General features: G+C 47.1%; 2 protein-coding genes across 7 annotated transcripts in view; one reads left to right on the top strand and one right to left on the bottom strand.

The window, feature by feature from the left end:
- Window positions 1–19525, top strand: part of ABI3 (ABI family member 3) — a 46530-nt gene that overhangs the window by 6179 nt on the left and 20826 nt on the right. For 2 of the 6 annotated variants that reach the window (XM_073325870.1, XM_073325868.1), the window contains exons 3-6: window positions 9341–9451; window positions 10427–11443; window positions 16288–16455; window positions 18235–18411. In XM_073325870.1, coding sequence (XP_073181971.1) covers window positions 11327–11443; window positions 16288–16455; window positions 18235–18411 — 462 coding nt within the window. In that variant the 5' untranslated portion in view covers window positions 9341–9451; window positions 10427–11326. Of the gene's footprint in view, window positions 1–3153; window positions 3290–9323; window positions 9452–10423; window positions 11444–16287; window positions 16456–18234; window positions 18412–19525 lie in introns of those variants that run through there. The other 4 variants (XM_073325869.1, XM_073325871.1, XM_073325872.1 and 1 more) reach the window with 4 other exon arrangements.
- Window positions 790–3403, bottom strand: GNGT2 (G protein subunit gamma transducin 2). Its single transcript, XM_073325879.1, has 2 exons — window positions 3121–3403; window positions 790–1178 (listed from the first exon to the last, which is right to left on the bottom strand). The coding sequence occupies exons 1-2, from the start codon at window positions 3202–3204 to the stop codon at window positions 1053–1055; spliced, it is 210 nt and encodes a 69-aa protein (XP_073181980.1). The 5' UTR covers window positions 3205–3403; the 3' UTR covers window positions 790–1052.

Raw genomic sequence — 19525 nt, 5'->3', positions numbered from 1 at the left:
TGCCAATGCCTCAGATCTGTTGTAGGAGGCTCAGTCTCACACTATAGCTCATTTAGTGCTGAGCCTGTTAGCAAGTTAGTGCTAAATGTGGGGCAGCTTAGGGGTACTTGACCACTGGGGATTTGACTGAGATCCACCCGCTAATACCACCCAAGCCATGGAACTGCAATCTGAGGAATAACTCTCACTATCACCCCAGGCTAGGTTTGAGCAGATGGAGCCTGCAAACATTTCTTTGTGGTGCCTTTCCCCGTCAATGCTTACTATTGGCTCCTTATTATCTTCCTCTTCTGCATACCCCACACCAGACTCAATTTGTATTCTAAGAGGGTGTTTGTGTTTTAAATGGTTAAATTACATCTGTATTAAATATTTGTTCTTGCGTAGTGATCTGAGCGCATTGCTGGGGGCAGACGAGGTAGGGGGTGGGAGGGTCTCTCCCCAAATAATGTAATTAATAAAGGAGCAACATCCAAGTAACTGGTAGCCTGGAATGTGGACAGAGTAAATATGTCAATTTATCAGTTCCCCTAAAATCCTTGGACGTGATAGTTATAATAATACTTAGCACCATTGAAACTTAGATCTCTACGTGCTTTGCCAAAGGCGAGCAAGCATTATTATCCCTATTTTACAGGTGGGGAAACTCTGTCACAGAGGTTAAGTGACTTGCTCACAGTCACCCAACAAGTCAAGTGGAATTGGCTTCCACCTTGTGCTAGAGAGGTCAAGTCTGAAGTTAAGCTTTATAGTCTCAGGGTTTTCTTAATGCCTGATTTAAGTGTTGATTGATAGAAGTGCAGCGAGTTCAACAAATGTGTATGTCTATTAAATTAAATGGAAATCAGCTGTGAGGGCCTAGAGAAGAAGGCTGCCTTCTTGCTGCTAAATTTAGGTACGTCTCAAATATCCCTTTTTTTCGTCCCATAAATGTACTGCATTTCAAAAGGGCTGCCCCACCCAATGGAAAGATCACGCTACAGTGGTAAGCAAAATTCTCACAGTCTTCGTTTTGTAGGAGGAAAGGGTCCGAAGTTTGTGAGTGGTGGGGATCAACTAATTATACAGCCTCCCTTCTCCTTAAAAGGGTTCTTATCCTCAGGAACACCTTTCAAAAGAGGGTCCTCTGCTGCCATGGATTCTATATACTCCTTGAGCTCTTTGCCCGTCTTGGAGACCTGGAGAGAAAGAAGAATCTCTTCTTAGGTTATGATAAAGAGATCTCATTACATAGGATTGGCCAGACTGTATCAGACTCATGGTCCCTCATACTCCACTGTTGGAGAGAGGACAGTGGTGAGTCCCAGATGATTCATAAGAAGGTGCATGAAACCTCTCCCTATGTTGGAGTCATCCTAGCCCCTAATTGTTAGAGATTGGCTGAAGATTTTGGAGCATGCCGTCTTAGATCCTTACCAAACCCGTTTCTTAGCATTAACTATTCTAACTCTGAATAGCCTTGTTACCCATATAAATGTCCAATCCCTCTCTGAATCTTGCACCTTGATGGGAATTATTTTTCTGAAGCAGGCCACTTCCCTGAATCAGCAGCAGGAATTTCCCAGAGCCCTGGGGCATGGTGCTGAGAACCCTCAGCAAGCCAGTAAAGGCTCACTGGAGCTGAGGGTACTCAACACCAGGAGGAGTCAACAACTTCGCTCCTCTGGCACTATGGAACCCTCAACAATAAGGGTAAACGCTCATCTGTACGGGACACAGAACCTTCTTTGGGGCTGGTCTGAGACTATGTCATGAATTCCCCCAGGCACTCAGGGCTAGAACAGGCCTCATCACTTTTCGCTCCAAGTGCAAGGCACGTTTTTTTGACCATGCCTTCTCTAATGTAAATGTGTACAACAGAGATATATTTAACAAATAAACCAAAAACCCTAGTAAAGCATGACATTCCCCTACACACACTTCTCCCTCTGGGGAGAGGATAAGAGAATAAACATGTGACAGAGATGTAGTCACGTTGCTTAATGCACTACAGGAAGGTACTCAGATACTCTGGTGATGAGTGTGCTATAAAAACCGATATAGAGTAGACTAGCAACCCTGGGCCAATGAAATAGCCAATGAATTCCATGCAGAGAGACCGCATTGCTACCCCTGCTCCTGTTTTAAGAACTCTGGCCATGTTAATTCAGCTGGGTTATACTGTAGTAATTTAATGGTACAAGATGGAAACTGGCTAAGACTTTTCAGTCATCTAGTCAATCTCATCCCACAGCCGGTGCAGGATTTTGTCTTCTCTAGCACCTGACTTTGTCTTCTCTGCACGATACAACTAGATTATTTTATGGGGTCTCCTATACAAACTAGTTCTCCTGCCCCTTAACCCCTTTTTTTTTTTTAAACCAAGTGGAACATTGCATATAAGTGTCTTAACTCTAATGTCATTCTCCATCAGTTTGGGCCTGATCCTGCTATCATTGAAGTCAGTGGCAAGATCTTGCTATTATCCAAGCTCCCATGGACTTCAATGGAGCTGGGCCAGACTTTTTATGCAGCAACAGACACTGTGGGCCAGATTTTTCAAAAGATTGTGGTGTGTTGAGTGCTGAATGTCAGGATGAGGCTAAACTCCTAAAAACCTAGCCCTGTGAGACCAATCCTTTGTGCTGAGTGCTCTCTTCTCCCATATACTGTAACAGGAGTTGAGGGCACTTGGCACTGTACATGATTGGACTGTGTTGGCAAACTGCTATTTTCCATCTGTCTTTAAATACTCAAATGGCAGCCAGAGAAGACTGTGTTCCATATACTCAGGGACCAAGATCCTTATGCCTCATTGATTTCAGTGGGAGTCAGGCACCTAAGTGCCTTTGAGATCTGGGCCCAAATCATTTTCTCTTTGTGCTCTCACTAATTGTCCTTTCCTCTAGCCTTTTTATATGCACTAGAAGCCTGAAATTTGCAATCCTGACAAGTAAAACACAAGGCTAAATCCTATCTTTAACGTGGAAATGTGAAAACTCAGCGACTGGTTTTGTATTTGAGATTTAATTGAAGGCCCTTAAATTGGGGCACACTTTGCCTGGTATAAACGTTGGTCTAGATGGTTACCCCAGAGATTAATTTATCCCATTGTGCTTAGACCCTAATAGAAATACTTGCCATTTCCCTTTCATTCTTCACTTCCTTTTTTAGCTGGTCAAGTTCCATCTTCAGCAGTTCTTTTTCTGTGAGATCTTGAGCCATGTTGCCCTGCAACCAGAGTGGAAGCCCTGTTACTGATTTACATACATCTTCTGGAAATGCTTCTCCTAAGGCAGCCCAAAAGCAGGTATGATCAACAGTTTAGCTTCTCTTAGGACTCAGTGAAGTCAGTGGGGCCTGGAGACACACTAAGGCTATCTATCTGTTTCCCCATTCTGAGCTGGTATGGAAAATCCTTGAATTTCTCCAGCATTCCAAATAGAAGATATAAGCAGATCCTCAGCTGGTTTAAACTGGCAGAGTTCTATTAGAGCCAATGTTGCTATGCTGGTTTAGGTAACATAGGAATTTCCACATTAGGTCAGACCAGTTGTCCATCTAGTCCAATATCCTCACCAGCTGTGACCAGTACTAGGGGAAGGTAAAAGAAAACCTGCAGTGGGCAGTTATGGGATTAGCTGCTACCAGAGAGAGTCTTCCTGACCCCTTTGTAGCTAGGCTGATGCCCTGAAGCATGAGGGTTAAGAAGCATGAGGGTTAATAGCTCTTCCAAAGCTTTTTTTTTTTGTTTTTTTTGTTACTATAACTGGATTTTTTTGTTACCCAGAAGAACATCTAATGGCTTGATGCTGATTTACACTAGTGGAGGACCTAGACTGATATTAAAACCCCCCACCCAATTCAGTATATATATATATATATATTAGGTGGGAGATTTTTCCCAGGCACAAATGGCAATTAGGGATTTACCTACCTTTGACTTTTATTGGGTGTTAGACTCCTTACTACCATATGTGCCTTCAACCTGACCCTGAACCTCTATTACCAGGCAGCTTTAAGAGGATTCAATGACTTGAGCCTGGATATTGCCTAGAATTGCCCATTTATCTTAAATTAAAAGAATGCTCTAATCGCTAACTGCATCTTTTTGAACTCAGAGCGTACTATACTGAAAGGGAGCGATTTTTCTCAAACCCTATTCCTCCGGATAGGTTTGTTACCAGGTTGCTATTTCCAGCTAAATTCTAATACTTTGCCCTTCTCTAGCACCTTTCATCCAAGAGTCCCAAAGCACTTTATGAACATTAATGAATTAAGTGACATAATGCCCCTGTGAAATACGTAAGTATTATCCCCATTTTATAGACTTGGTGACCTGAAAATCAAACAGCTCTAGTCACTTGCTCACGGTCACAAAGCAAGTCAGTGGCAGCGCTGGCCATGGAACCCAGGAGTCCTGGCTGTCTGTCCTAGCCCAAACCATTATCTGTGCTCTCATTGTATAAAGAGCAACATGAACACAACTTCCTGGTTCTAACTGAAACACTGTTCTTAAATTCATCTGGTATATTTAATTATTGAATATCTCTCAGAATGCTGTGGGCTGGATTTTCAACTGGAGTAAAGCCGCATAACTCCCTGGAAGTCAATGGGTCTGTGCTGATTTACATCAGCTGAGGTTCTGGCCCTTGGAGTCTGAAACTAGTTTCATAGTTGATGTGGATGGGGAAAACAAATGAAGTATTATTCTGATTTTTCCCCCCTGGCCTTTGTCAGTTTAAGCCAAAACTTAAATATCTCTAATGCTTTCAGGGTTTGTATTTTATTTATTTATTTTTTTTGGCAATTTTGCTTTAATTTGCAATAATTTAACAATTAACTTGCAAAAGTATTAAAAGGAAACAGCACTATAAGGATATTTTGAACTGTCCAGAGAAATTGAACTTGTTCTGAGTATCTAAATATGTATTTAGACTATACTTCTGATCTTTATTATTTATAAGCTGGGAGATAGCAGATGCAATTAGTTAAGCAACTCCACATAAAACAGAATCCTGTTTATGGAAATAGAAGAGGGGATATGGAATCTGTGAATAAATTAGGGTTTGCAAAGAATGAGGAATCTTTAGAATAAGTGATGTGCGTGAAATAGTCATTGTTATCTTAGCAGTATTCAGTAAGGCTTCTGGCAAGAATAAGCTTGGCTGCGACTGGTCTGATGTTTGGGTCTAGTTCAGAGAGACTTTTTAAGCAAGAGTGATGTCTTTTACATAGTGTCCTTTTTTTTTAAATGTTATTCAGAATACCAAAATTAAGTGGCCCACATGATAGATTAATCAGTTTCATATTTAGAATCAAAACATGTTTGGAGGTCTGAGTGCAAAATGTATCTAAGTATAAAGCTGAATGGATTAATTTTAACACACACACTGTGATTCTTCCTGTATATTGCTAGCACTGTTATTGCCATTTTTCTTTGCTCCATCACTTCGTAAGAGTGCACTCTCTATAATGCACTGCAATAGAAATATTCAATATGTCTTGCCCTAGCTTCCTCTACCTAGAGTGGTTATATAAATACTGTCAAATTCCATAGCTGAGACTGTTACACTTTCGTGCCGACCTGCAACTCATTGACACCTGAGTGATAAACCAAGGAAAAGCGAGGCTTTGAAGAGAAGCCAGGACACAGCCTGGAACACAGTGACACGAATGAACACTGCCGCAAAACAGCCCATGCTCTGAGGAAATGAAGGAAACTTACCTACTGGGGTGAAGGCTTTTTCCTTTCCGAAATGCTGAGAAGTTTTAGAGATACATCTGTACAGGCTGCTGAGAGGATGGCCTCTGCTCTCTCCTTCTGCTTCCCACTTGAAGACTCCTTCAGACTTACCAGATGGCCAATGGAGCAGATGTCTTCAGTTCCTAATCTGATAATAAACTCCGTTTATTAAGCTGGTCAGGTGTCAGGCATTAACCTCAAAATCCAGGGTAACCAGACAGGGGGTTGCAGAGGCAGATTTTAAAGCTGATCAATAATTTCATAGCTGGCAACTAACATGCTGCTTGAGTGTTGGTCCCACAATATTAGAGGTGGATGAGGTAATCCCTTTTATTGGACCAACTTCTCTCTCGGAAGTAATGCTTCCTTTTTCTTCATGTTGTGGCATTTCTATTTCAGGCAGCAAAATTCGAGATCTTCCCTGGTTGTTGGCAGAGTTCTTGTAGCTGTGTGGGTCCAATGAAAGCGGTTACCTTGCTCACCTTATGCTACATAAGGGCAGTCTAGAAAGCACCTCCAAAAGCTTGGGAGTCGGATTTCCAAGAGGCCCCAGAGTGCTCATGTGACCAGCTTCCAGTCCAGGCTGGTCATGAGTGAAAAGAATTGCTAGAGATGGGCACAGTAGGCTAAGTTATCTGGGATTTTGTCCGAGGGTCATCTTGACCCATTGCTGCCTGAAGGCTGCTCAGTCGCTTTGTGAACTGAGCTTGGTGGGTCTGAATCAAGTTCCTGGTGAGCAGGGGTCAGTAATGTAAACTGCCCTCTCTTCTCCCATTCCCACACACAACCACCGTTGGCGGTCTCCGCAGAGGGAGGTAAGGATCGAGTGGGCCTCTTTGCCTCCTCCAAGCCAGGACTGAGGAATGCTGGTAGGGCAGCATGGGAAAAAGTTTGCACTGCTTCTATAGACAGGAAACTGACTCCCCGTGTAGACATGGATAGGTTGACAGACGGATTCTTCCATTGATCTAGCTACCACCTCTCGAATTAACTACATTGATGAAAAAACATCTTCTGTTGATGTCAGAGGCGTCTACGCTGTGGCACGGCTACTGCACTGTCGTTCTGCTGTAGCAGCTGTAGTGTAGAAATACCCTGAGGGCTTGTCTACACAGGGAGCGATTCCAGAATAGCTACTCTTGATTATCTCCATGTGTGGATGGTCTTCATCTGCTTTAAACTCACACCCTACCTTATTCTGGATTAATTTTCACGTGTGGACAAGTCCTGAAACTTGTGACCTCCTTCCCCAACTTCCCCCAGGGAGAAGCAGTGATCTCTCCCTTGTCTGCAGCCCTTCCCCTTCAGCAGAAGAGCAGCCAAAGGCTGAGATCGACTGAGAATGGAGTTGCATCTACTTACTGATCTGGCATGGCGAAAGCAAGTAGGAGGGCTCCTGCACTTGAGACGTAAGAGGAATTTGCAGAAGCATTTAGGGTGGGATTCAAGATGGTGCCTAAATCCCATTGATTTGAATGGGAGTTAGGCACCAAAGTCTTTTTCAGTTTGGCATACCTCTGCTGCCTTTGGAAATCAAGGTAAAAGTTAAATTTCCCTGGATTTCATCACGAGCAGTCAGGCTCACTGAAAAGGTTAATGAGATTAGAACCTCAGCCAGTGGTGAGCTGGAGCAAGTTCGCACGGGTTTGCTAGAACTGGTTGTTAAATTTAGAAGACCTTTTAGAACCGGTTGTTCCATGAGGGACAACCGGTTCTAAACGGGCTTCTAAATTTAACCGGCCCAAAGTGGCGCCTTAGGGGCCGACTCCACAGGTGCTCCAGCCCTGGAGCACCCAAGGGGAAAATTTGGTGGGTGCAGAGCACCCACCGGCAGCTCCCCGCCCCACCCCCGGCCCCAGCTCACCTCACCTCTGCTCCGCCTCCACCTCCTCCCCTGAATGCGCCACCCCTCCCTGCTTCTCCGCCCCCGCAGGCTTCCCACGAATCAGCTGTTCACGCGGGAAGCTGGGGCGGGCTGAGAAGCAAGCAGTGGCTTCAGGCTCAGGCCCAGGGAGGCAGAGAGGAGGTGAACTTGGGCGGGGGGGCACGAGGAGGGCCACCTGCGCCGCAGCAGATAACCTGGGGTGTGTGTGTGTGTGCAGGGGAACCGCTCCCCGCCCCAGCTCACCTCCGCCACCCTCGGCCTAAGCTGGAAGCCACCGCCTGCTTCTCAGCCTTCCGCAGCTTCCCGCCGAACAGCTGATTTGCGGGAAGCCGGAGGCGGGGGGGCACGGAGAAGCAGAGTGGGGCGGTGCATTCAGGGGAGGAGGCGGAGCGGAGGTGAGCTGGGGCCAGGCATGGGGCGGAGAGCTGCCGGTGGGTGCTCTCCACCCATCAAATTTTCCCTGTGGGTGCCCCGGAGCCCTCAGGGAATTGGTGCCTAAGGCGCCACTTTTGATGTGATCAGTGGGGGGAGCGGCTGCTCCCCCCGCTAGCTACGCTCCTCCGCCCCTAGGAGCCAGAGGGACGTGCTGGATGCTTCCTGGGAGCTGCCCTAGATAAGCACCACCGGGACTCCCCACCTCGCCCCCCAGCAGGTGCCTCTGGCTCTTAGGGGTGGGGTGGGCACCCACTACGGTTCTGGGGGCAGTCAGGGGACAGGGGAGGGGGGTGGATGGGGAACGCAGGGGGGATTGGATGGGGCAGGAGTCCCAGGAGGCGGGGGTGGGCAATGATGTGGGGTGAGGAGGGAACCCGTTGTTAAGATTTTGGCAGCTCATCACTGACCTCAACACAATGTATATTAACAACAAGGGGAAGGGAATGCAAGCCAAAATAGGGAAAGATCAGGGTAAAGAATATTTAGATAAGTTAGATTTAGATCAAGTCAGAAGGGCCTGAAGAAATTCAGCCTACACTACTTAAGAAATTAGTTGATGCAATCTCAGAACCGTTAGCAATTGTCTTTCAGAATTTGTGGATGATGGGTGAGGTCCCAGAGTGCTGGAGAAGGACAAACATAGTATCTATCTTTAAAATGGGGAACAAATAGGACCCAGGGAATTATAGACCAGTCTAACTTTGATATCTGGAAAGATACTAGAACAAGTTATTAAACAATCAGTTTGTAAGCATCTAGAGGATAATAGAGTTATAAGGAATAACCAATATGGATTTGTCAAGAACAAATCATGCCAAAACAACCTAATTGGGAGGGCTTATATAGTGGGATCTTGGGGCACAGGGGTCAGTCCTAGGTTTGGTACTGTTCAATATGTTCATTAATTACTTGGATCATGGAGTGGAGAGTATGCGTATAAAATGTGTGGATCACACCAAGCCAGGAGGGGTCGCAAGGGCTTTGGAGTACAGGATTAGAATTCAAAATGACCTTGACAAATTGGACAATTGGCCTGAATTCAACAAGATGAAATTTAATGAAGACACAGGCCAAATATTTCACTTAAGAAAGAAAAAAATCAAATGATAACTATAAAATGGGGAATAACTGGCTAGGTGGTCCTGCTGAAAAGGATCTGCAGGTTATAATGAATCACAAACTGAATATGAGTGAACAATGTGCTGCAGTTGTTAAAAAGTCTAATATCATTCTGGGGCATATTAACAGGGGTGTTGTATGTAAAATGTGTTAGGTAATTGTCTCGCTCTACTCAGCACTGGTGAGGCCTCAGCTGGAGTACTGCGTCCAGTTCTGGACACCGCACCCTAGGAAGGATATGGACAAACTGAAGAGAGTTCAGAGGAGAGCAACACAAGTGATAAAAGGTTTGGAAAACCTGACCTGTGAGGAAAGATTAAACAAACTGGCCATGTTCAGTCTTGAGAAAAAAAGATTGACAGGGGAACCCGATGAAGCCCTTCAGATATGTTGAGGGCTGTTATAAAGAGGACAGTGATCAATTGTTCTTCATGTCCACTGAAGAAAGGACAAGAAGTAATGGGCTTAATTTTCAGCAAGTGAGATTGAAGTTAGATATAACGAAAACTTTCTAACTCTAAGCATCGTTAAGCTCTGGAATAGGCTTCCAAGGGAGGTTGTAGAATCCCCATCATTGGAGGTTTTGAAGAACAGGTTGGACAAACACCTGTCAGGGTTAGTCTAGGTTTACTTGGTCCAGTCTCCATGCATGGAGCTGGACTTGATGACTTTTCGAGATCCCTTCCAGCCCAACATTTCTATGATTCTGTGATTAGAGCAGCCTAGGAGCTGCTCTAAAGTGCACCAACTGGCTGCGGCCCCCAAAGGGCCATCTGCCAATTGTAGAATAGCTTGAGCTCAGCAGCACTGTGGTCGCATCCCCTGTGCTCTGGAGAAGAGTAGGAACAGACTAAACTGGCTGTCAATGGGGACTTGCTCACATTGGGAGAATCCCCAGCTGGGGAGATAAAGTGGCAGTGCAGCACAGAGGGGTTGGAATGGAAGAGCCCCACTGTTGCACTTTATAGTGTAGACTGGACCATAACCAGGTTAAAGCTGTGTTTATGACTAAGTCAAGGAACAACTGCTATGTAGCATGTGGAGTGATGCCAGGCCCTGCATGATCTCTGGAAAACAGAACTGAGCTCATGGCACAAATATCTGAGCCAGATGTTGGGTTTTGATCTGCCCGAGTTCAGAGCTGTTTCGAGGGGTTGGTTCAGGCCTGTCTCTGCTGGAAACCTTGGTCCCCCTGAATATGAGGAACCCCATTGCTTTATTGTATTTGTCTCTAAGGTTTCCCTACTCGTTGGTTTCAGTAGGGCCAGGATTTGACCCCCTAGATGTGCTACGGAGGAGCTGCAGCCGTAGAGAAAACTGAGCATGGCATCTAGGTTCGGCTGTGAACACAGGAACAAATGCCTCAAGCAGATGACAGGAGTGGGACACAAGTCGACGCCTAAGGAACCTGCTGTTGCCTGATAGTTTAGCTTCCTAGCTGCTGGATTCTTCTTGGAAATGCTTCTTTTTCCATCGCCGACTTACTTTTCTGCCAGCGGGAACATGACTCACATCCTTTATCGCTGCTGCTTTTCTCTCGCCTGGTCCCCAGAGCTTCCCATGAGCATGTCTGGTGGCTGTCTCCATATCCCTGCCTCCGTTGCTCCTTTTCCATCCACCCATTCCCCAAGAGGATCAGATCAATGGTTTGACACCAGCTTCCTCCTTGCTGCAGCCCAGTGCATGTTGCAACCCCTCTGTCCTACAGAACGTGGGAACCCATTTGTAGCAATCAGTAAACAGACCCAGAGCTAAAATAATAGTTTCCTCTCCTGGCAAATCCTAAGTTTCCTGAGTTATTCCGATCACCTTGGTTTCTCGTTGTATCAGTCAGCCTCCAGCTCAGGGGCTGGGATGCAAGGAACCAAGGGTGGTTAACAGAGTGTTAGGGGCTGGAAGTCGGGTGTCTTTGAATTAACCCCCAAGATGACTGGGCAAGTGACCAGTGCATAGTGAATCTGAGGCATATGACTGAGGTCCTCCATTCTCTATGTGAAATGCGAAGGAAAAGGGTCACTGCTGCTGAAGGCAGTTGAAGTGTGACTGAGCTCCTCCCCAGCCAATGACTGCACCAGCGTGTCTGAGAGCTGCAAGGTTCAAAACCCCAGGCTAGGACAGCAGCTCTCTCAGAGAAGGAAGTGGGAACAGAGCAAAGCAGCAGCATGTCTGAACTGCAGAAACTTCAGCAGCATGAAATCCCCTCTGCCAGGCAAGTCCTGAGGGAGAATTACAGCAAACTTCACAAAGTGGCTGACTACTGTGAGAACAACTACATGCAGGTAGGTGCATGCTGTCTGCCCCCACACACCATGCCGATCTCTATGGTACTGCAGCAGGTCTTCAGGGGCTGGGGAGAATGTGTGCTGGGCATGTGGTGGGCTTCCCCTAATTTGATTGGGCATGTGCCAAAGAGGGGCAGAATCATGAGGCTGCAGGTGCAAAGATCTTGGGCATGCTGTTAGGGGCATGAAAACTTCAGAGACTCTTATGCAAAGGATCAGACATTGCTGTCTGTGCAGAGTAAAAAAAGAAGGAAAGAAAATCATCTTACCTTTGGAGAGACCAGGACTTGGAAGACCTGGATTCTGGTCTCTGTCATCTTAGAGAAACCACTCCATCTGCTGTGCCTTGGTGTCTTTTGTGTCCTTAGATTGTAAGCTCCGAGGTGCAGAGAGACCATGTCTTCACTGTGGTGGGGCATAGGGGGGGAAAGGTATGTTCTTAACTCAAATCCGACCCCAGGGGAGCCTGGTCTTCAACTTGACCTGCAAATGTCTGTGAGACGTAGCATCTGCCTTCTCGTCACTAGGCTTCTACCTTGCACTAGCTAACTTGAGTGAAGGACAAACCTTTTTCCATAGTGAAGACAAGCCCTGTGTGTTTGCAGAGTGCCTAGCACAATAATAATATGTAGCTCTTATATAGCACTTTTCCTCTTTAGAGCTCAATGAGCTTAGCTAAGCAGAAAGTGTTACCCCCATTTACTGATGGGGAGCTAAGGTACAGGCAGGTGAAGTGATGTGCCCAAGGTCACAGGGTCTGTGGGTGGCAGAGCTGGGGAGTGAACCTGGATCTTCTGTCTCCACATCCAGTCTTAATGACAACCCATCCTGATGATCTGTAAGTATAAGCACTGTACTATATGGCGATAAAGACTGGATCCACCCTAATAAGGTTTTCCCTTTGTTAATTTCTAGATAGGTTTTTAAAGGGGAAGAGTGACCAATTATTCACATACAACTGGGGCAGGAGGGGGTGGAGATTCAGTGGGAGGGGGATTGTTCCGCGTGGTGACACCAAGAATCATGTGTCAGGAAACACAGAGGTAAAAGCTGAAACTCTGTGCTCAGCTCATGCACCTGTGAAATAGCAGAACCCCCAAGAGCCGCAAGCGGCAGCCTTGGCTTTGCAGTTTCTGGCTTAGTCACTGCCACAATGCTTCAGTGATAGCTCCTGGGTGAGCAGCAGTCTTCTTCTGCGACTGCTTCATTGAAGAAATTGCAGCGTTGTTCCCTTCCATGTTCAACCTGGGAATTAAAACCCACCTCCTTCCCTTCTCCAGATGGGAGTGGAGAACGATCTTGGTATCTATTCTTGTTTCCTTTGCATTGTGGTAGCACCTAGCAGCCTCAGCTGAGATCAGGGCTCTCGTTGAGGGGTGCTCTAACAAAGCAGTTACAATCCAAATAAACAAGGGGAGCATTATCCTGATTTTATAGGTAGGAAACTGAGGTACAGAGGGTCTCTGGCAGAAGGAAGATTTTAATCCTGGTGTGCGGAGTCAAAGTCCAGTGTGTCTTAACCATCTTTGGTCCATGTGGATTCTAAAGGGCTGTACAAACTCTTGGTTTGAGGGATTAAACTAGTCACTCTGAAATGCAGCCACTTCTGGGGTGGAACACAGATGGCACCACACAACCATTCAGGGCACAAAGAGAAGAATCACAATGTGTCCAGTTGAAAATAGAGGTGGAATTTCAATACACAGAATGTAATTGTTCGAGCTGGAATTTGGGCAGGACACCAAGGGTAGCACTTGCACTGTTGTGAAAACGGCAATGGCTGAAGTGGATCTTGAGTGACTACAGATGGCCAGCCGCTTGGTTTTATTTCTCCTGTGAAAATCAGCACCCCCAGCCCCGGAGGTGTGCTAACACCATGACCACACACTGACTCAGAAAACGTTATCTACCAAATGGCTAGCACTGCTGAGGGGTTCCCGAGAGGATTGCGTCTAAGAACTAAGCTTACCTGACCCTGCTTAGCTTGAGAAGAGGACAGCTTGCAGTGACACAGCAACAGGCAAACAGTGCTGTAGCCTACCTAAGACTCTTGGGTTGTTCCCTTCAGTTCCCGCAGAACATGGGGGTTTTACAGCCTGATCCAAAGCCCATTAAAGTCAATGGGAGACTCACCATTGACTGCAGAGCCCTTTGCATCAAGCCTTCATTTGTTTCCACCCAGGTCATCTAGAACAGAAGATCCATTTCCAGCATGTCCTGGGCTCGGGGTGCAGGATTCTAGGGCCATGTCTATCGGTACAGAGTCACAGCTGTACCAGTACAGAGAGCTCTCCCATCGGCATAAAAAAACCACCTCCACAAGCGGCGGTAGCTATGTCAGCGGGAGAAGCTCTCCCACTGACATAGCACCATGTACACAAACATTTATGTCGGTGAAATATTCACACCCCTATGCAACATAAGTTTTGCCGACGTAGGCGGAAGTGTAGACGTAGCCTAGCTGTTTTGTTTCCCCTTCCCAAGTGAGAACACCCTGGCATCCTTGTCCAGAGTAACAGCAAGACGAGGCAAGCAAGGGAATATCTTTTATGGCACCAACTTCTGGTGATGAAAGAGACAAGCTGTCGGGCTACACAGAGCTCTTCTTCAGGCCTGGGAAGGTGTGTGTAGCTCGAAAGCTTGTCTCTTTCACCACCAGACGTTGGTGCCATACAAGATATTCCCTCACCCGCCTTGTCTCTCTAATATCCTGGGACCAATATGGATACAATACCGGCAAACGGGGATTAACAGCTGCCTTTATCCTCCTGTCAAGGCCAGGGTGGGGCTGGAGTAATAGTGTAGTTTCAGGCAGACACAAGTGTCCCTGAGTAATGGGTGTCAGTGACCTGCTCTTGTTCTGTTGACGCAGCTGAAGGAAGTTTGATGCATTTGGAAAGCAGAAGGAAACATCTTAAAATTAAGCCCAATGCCAATTAAAAGACGCTGTCTCTTCGCAGAGTCAGTTGGTTCCGCTTCCTGAGAGCCCCACCCCTTGCCAGCTATGAACTATCCTCCTCGGGGTCTAATTGAGCAGGGACACCACCCGGTTTGCTCCTTGTAAAAGGAATCACGCTAGTGAGCTGGGGCTGGGCTATGGGACCTTTCAACTCTGCCTCTGGCCCTGATTGAAAATCATTGTAACAAATCCAAGGCTGTTTAGGAGTTCATTGTTGTCTCAAACTCTGGCCTCTCAGAACTTCAAAGTGATGCTGGGATAGAACATGGGATTTTCCTGCTCCAAAACAAGCAGGCATTTAACCTTTGAACTAAAGGGGAATTTCCATGTGCAAAGTAATGCACATTGGTAAACATAATACCAATTATACATATAAAATGATGGGGTCTAAATTAGCAGTTACCACTCAAGAAAGAAATCTTGGAGTCATTGTGGATCGTTCTCTGAAAACATCCATTCAAGGTGCAGTGGCAGTCAAAGAAGCAAACAGAATGTTGGGAATCATTAAGAAAGGGATCGATAATAAGACAGAAAATACCATATTGCCTCTATATAAACTCATGGTACGCCCACATCTTGAATACTGCTTCCAGTTGTGGTCGCCTCCTCTCAAAAAAGATGTATTGGAATTGGAAAAGGTTCAGAAAAGGGCAACAAAAATTATTAGGGGTATGGAACGTCTTCCATATGAGGAGAGAGTAATAAGACTCGGACTTTTCAGCTTGAAAAAGAGATGACGAAGGGGGGATATGATTGAGGTCTATAAAATTATGACTGGTGTGGAGAAAGTAAATAAGGAAGTGTTATTTACTCCTCATAGCACAAGAACTAGGGGTCACCAAATAAAATTAATAGGCAGCAGGTTTAAAACAAACAAAAGGAAGTATTTCTTCACACAATGCACAGTCAAACAGTGGAACTCTTTGCCAGAGGATGTTGTGAAGTCCAAGAGTATAACAGGGTCCAAAAAAGAACTAGATAAATTCATGGAGGATAGGTCCATCAATGGCTATTAGCCAGGATGGGCAGGGATGCTGTCCCTAGCCTCTGTTTGCCAGAAGCTGGGAATGAGCAACAGGGAATGGATCACTTGATAATTACCTGTTCATTCCCTCTGGGGCACCTGGCATTGGCCACTGTCGGAAGACAGGATACTAGGCTAGATGGACCTTTGGTCTGACCCAGTATGGCCATTCTTATGTTCTATGACAGTAGAGGGCTTATGGCACATACAGCTGAGCAGTTCTGATCCATCCAGCAGAGGGCAGTGGTTCACATAGACAGTAGCCAGTCTGTTACACCACTGACAGCTGAAGGCTGATTGGCAGGCTGTGTGAATGGAGTTGGTGGTCGTAGATTAGTTCCTAGGTCCAAGTGTCCATGTCACATTTGGCCCTCTGGTTGGCTGTCTTAGAAGAGAAGCCAGGAACAAATGGCCCATGGAGATAGAGGGCAGTTTCTCCAGAGCAGCATCTAGACATGTCAGCTGGGGATAGTACAGGGAGGAGAAGGAGTCTGCACTGACACTACCCAGGCTGTGTTTATCCCCAGGGCAAGTAGTCTTCAGAGTGGTCCACTCCTGCACCTTACACCAGCTCTTCATCCCATGTAAACGAAAACTGGCCTGTTTGATCTCCTCTTGAGACACCAGAACTGTTGGCTTAAATATCAAAGGGCTGGTATCCAAGTCCCGAGTCCCTGAGCCTCTCCAGTACAAAACATCTTAAAGATTATAGTGGTAGAATGTCAGAGAAGCCTGTGGACCCTGAGACCACGCCAGTCTCCTGGCTCTCCCGTTCGGTTGGGTTCTTATACTGTGCCATCACAATGGTGTCAGAGTCTGGCCAGGGTGACTCCCAAACATTTTTGTTTTCTGTTCCAGGCAACAGACAAGAGGAAAGCCCTGGAGGAGACCATGGCTTACAGTGCACAGTCCTTGGCTAGCGTCGCGTACCAGATCAGCAACCTAGCCAGCAACGTCCTCCAAATGTTGGACCTGCATGCAACTGAACTCCACCAGGTGGAAGCCAACGTCTGCTGCATTGCGCAGGTGGGTGGGAAATGCCTAGAGACAATGGGGGTGGTTCACCCTGGGTATGTCTACACTGCAGTCAGCGGTGGGACTACAGCACATGTAGACCTCCCCGAGCTAGCTTTGATCTAGATGGTGAATAACAACAGCAAAGAAGCCGTAGCCACACGGGCTAACCGCTTGAGTGTATGCCCATGCTGCCGCAGCTTCACTTGTTATGTGAGTCAGCTAGATCACCGCAGGCTCCGGTGTGTCTACATGTGCTGCAATCGCCCCTCTGATTGCAGCGTAGACATAGCCTCCGACTCCTCACCCGCCGTCTGTGACTTCTGTGCTGCACACAGGTAGGCCACGCTAAATGTGTGGATCTTTGACGCTGGGCTAGGGGTTGGTCCACGTAAGAGGTTTATATTAGCAGCTGATGAAAGTGCTCCTTTAGCTCGTGTGGTAGAGGCTCGTGTTTTCAGTGCTGAAGGTCTGGGGCTCAAATCCTGCTGTTGGCTCAAGTCGGGTTTGATACCCGCATGTGAGGGATTTCTACTGTACATGCCCCGCTCCGCACTTACAGCCTGCAGTCATTGCTATTGGCGGAGCTACAGCCGTCCTCGGTGTATCTGGGCCAAGCACAGTGAGGCTGTCATCCCTGATCAAGCCACTTAGGTGCTGTCATAGCACGAAGAATAATTGGTGATCCTTCAAAGTGCCCCAGATCCCTTTGGGGAGACAGTGGGGCCTGATTTTCACAGGGGCTGACCACTTGCAGCTCCCACTGAGTTTGAATGGAGTCGTGGGTGCTCTGCATCTCCTGAGAATCCTGCACTGGTACTTAAGCGATGGCAGTTTTCGAGCTCATGTGCACACCCTGCAATGCAGGCAAACGGCACGAAGACCTCTTTGCCCCACAAGCGGGAAAGCCCTGCAGGAATGGGCCCCAGGAGCCCTGTTCATTTTGACACACAGAATAGCGAGCTGCTAACTTCGTGTGGGCTCTGTCCCTTACTGCACAGGAAAGACGGCCCCATAGCTGACTGAAGGGTTTGACTCTCTGCCCAGCAAGACCGTGTGTATCTGACTGCTCCCCCACCCCCATCCTTATCCTTTTGGAGTCTACGGATGTGTATGGAGCGTTCAGTGACAGCCAGCCCTTTTCCTGTGCATGAAAGTTGCCTGGTAACTTTCCTGTTAGCTGGAGAAAAATAATTAGGGGGTTGGGGGGAAACCTGCTCAGGAAACTGCAGAGGAATGGATTAAATGCTGCGAAGAGCTGGGGCCTTTGCTTGTTTTTAGTGAGGCTCTCAAAGGACTTTCTGAACGTGAAGGGCCAGATCATCAGCAGGTGTAAATTGGTGTAGCTCCATTGAGGTCAGTGGAACTGTGTCCATTTACCTCAGCTGAGCATCTGCCCCCACATGCCTGATCCTGCAGCATTAAAGTGTGGGAACTGCACCATGGAGTTCAGGAGCAAGCCCTCATTAAGTTTCACCACTCCTCCCCGGGAGGCAGCAACCCTTCCCTGCCCCCTCCACCCCCAACTTTATAGATGGAGAAACTGAGGCACTGAGAGGCGTTGGGACTTAAGGACCATTGCAGAGCTGGGAAGAGGACCCAGGAGTCCTGGCTCCCAGGCTTGTGGTCTCCACACAAGAGCCTCTCATTTAGGGGGAAGAGTGCTTTTGGAGCCCCACGAATTTCAGAAACTCATGCCTCTTAGTGGAATAACTATGGGGGTTTGAGGTTCCTCCAAGAGGAAAGGCCCTGGCGGGGAAGGTGACCGATGGCGATTGTCTCTCTCTGCAGATGGTAGACGTGCACAAGGAGAAAGTGGCTCGTCGAGAGATTGGAACGCTGACAGTCTGCAAGAGGCCCCCCCACTACCAGAAAATCATCTATCCAACATATCAGGAACCCCTGGAAGCTTACTACAGGAAACCCCTCAACTTTAGCACCCTGGATGATGTTGGTCATGGGATAAAGGTCAGAATAAACCCCTCAGGTGAAATCCATCCGGATGGATCCCAGGTCACAGGGAGCTTGAAGTGACCACACTCAGGCTCCGTAATGAGAGAGGCTCTAGTTCAGTTGGGAGTTATTGGGATTGATAGACTAGGGACCGAATGGCTAGGCAGCAGTTCTGCGGAAAAGGACCTAGGGGTGACAGTGGACGAGAAGCTGGATATGAGTCAGCAGTGTGCCCTTGTTGCCAAGAAGGCCAATGGCATTTTGGGATGTATAAGTAGGGGCATAGCGAGCAGATTGAGGGACGTGATCGTTCCCCTCTATTCGACATTGGTGAGGCCTCATCTGGAGTACTGTGTCCAGTTTTGGGCCCCACACTTCAAGAAGGATGTGGATAAATTGGAGAGAGTCCAGCGAAGGGCAACAAAAATTATTAGGGGACTGGAACACATGAGTTATGAGGAGAGGCTGAGGGAGCTGGGATTGTTTAGCCTGCAGAAGAGAAGAATGAGGGGCGATTTGATAGCTGCTTTCAACTACCTGAAAGGGGGTTCCAAAGAGGATGGCTCTAGACTGTTCTCAATGGTAGCAGATGACAGAACAAGGAGTAATGGTCTAAAGTTGCAGTGGGGGAGGTTTAGATTGGATATTAGGAAAAACTTTTTCACTAAGAGGGTGGTGAAACACTGGAATGCGTTACCTAGGGAGGTGGTAGAATCTCCTTCCTTAGAGGTTTTTAAGGTCAGGCTTGACAAAGCCCTGGCTGGGATGATTTAACTGGGAATTGGTCCTGCTTCGAGCAGGGGGTTGGACTAGATGACCTCCTGGGGTCCCTTCCAACTCTGATATTCTATGATTCTATGATGGCGTTGCTTACGTAGCAGGGAAGACTAAATCCACTGGAGGACTCCCTGGGTGAGATTCTGTGGCCTGTGTTATGCAGGTCAGGCTGCTAGATGATCACAATAATCTCACCCGGCCGTAGAAAAGTATGGTCATCGGTTTGAAAGTATTAATTTTGTTTGAGGTCCTCCAATTTTTCTTTGGGAGGCCAACTTGACACATCTGAAAAGGCCAGGTTTAGAAAGTGCTGAGCACCTGCTCTGGGAAAATCAGCCATCCTCAACATCTG

Source organism: Lepidochelys kempii, chromosome 27 (genome assembly GCF_965140265.1).
Source record: "Lepidochelys kempii isolate rLepKem1 chromosome 27, rLepKem1.hap2, whole genome shotgun sequence".
Taxonomy (NCBI): domain Eukaryota; kingdom Metazoa; phylum Chordata; order Testudines; family Cheloniidae; genus Lepidochelys; species Lepidochelys kempii.
The sequence above is the reverse complement of the archived record's forward strand: the minus strand, read 5'-3'. Positions and strand labels throughout refer to the sequence as shown.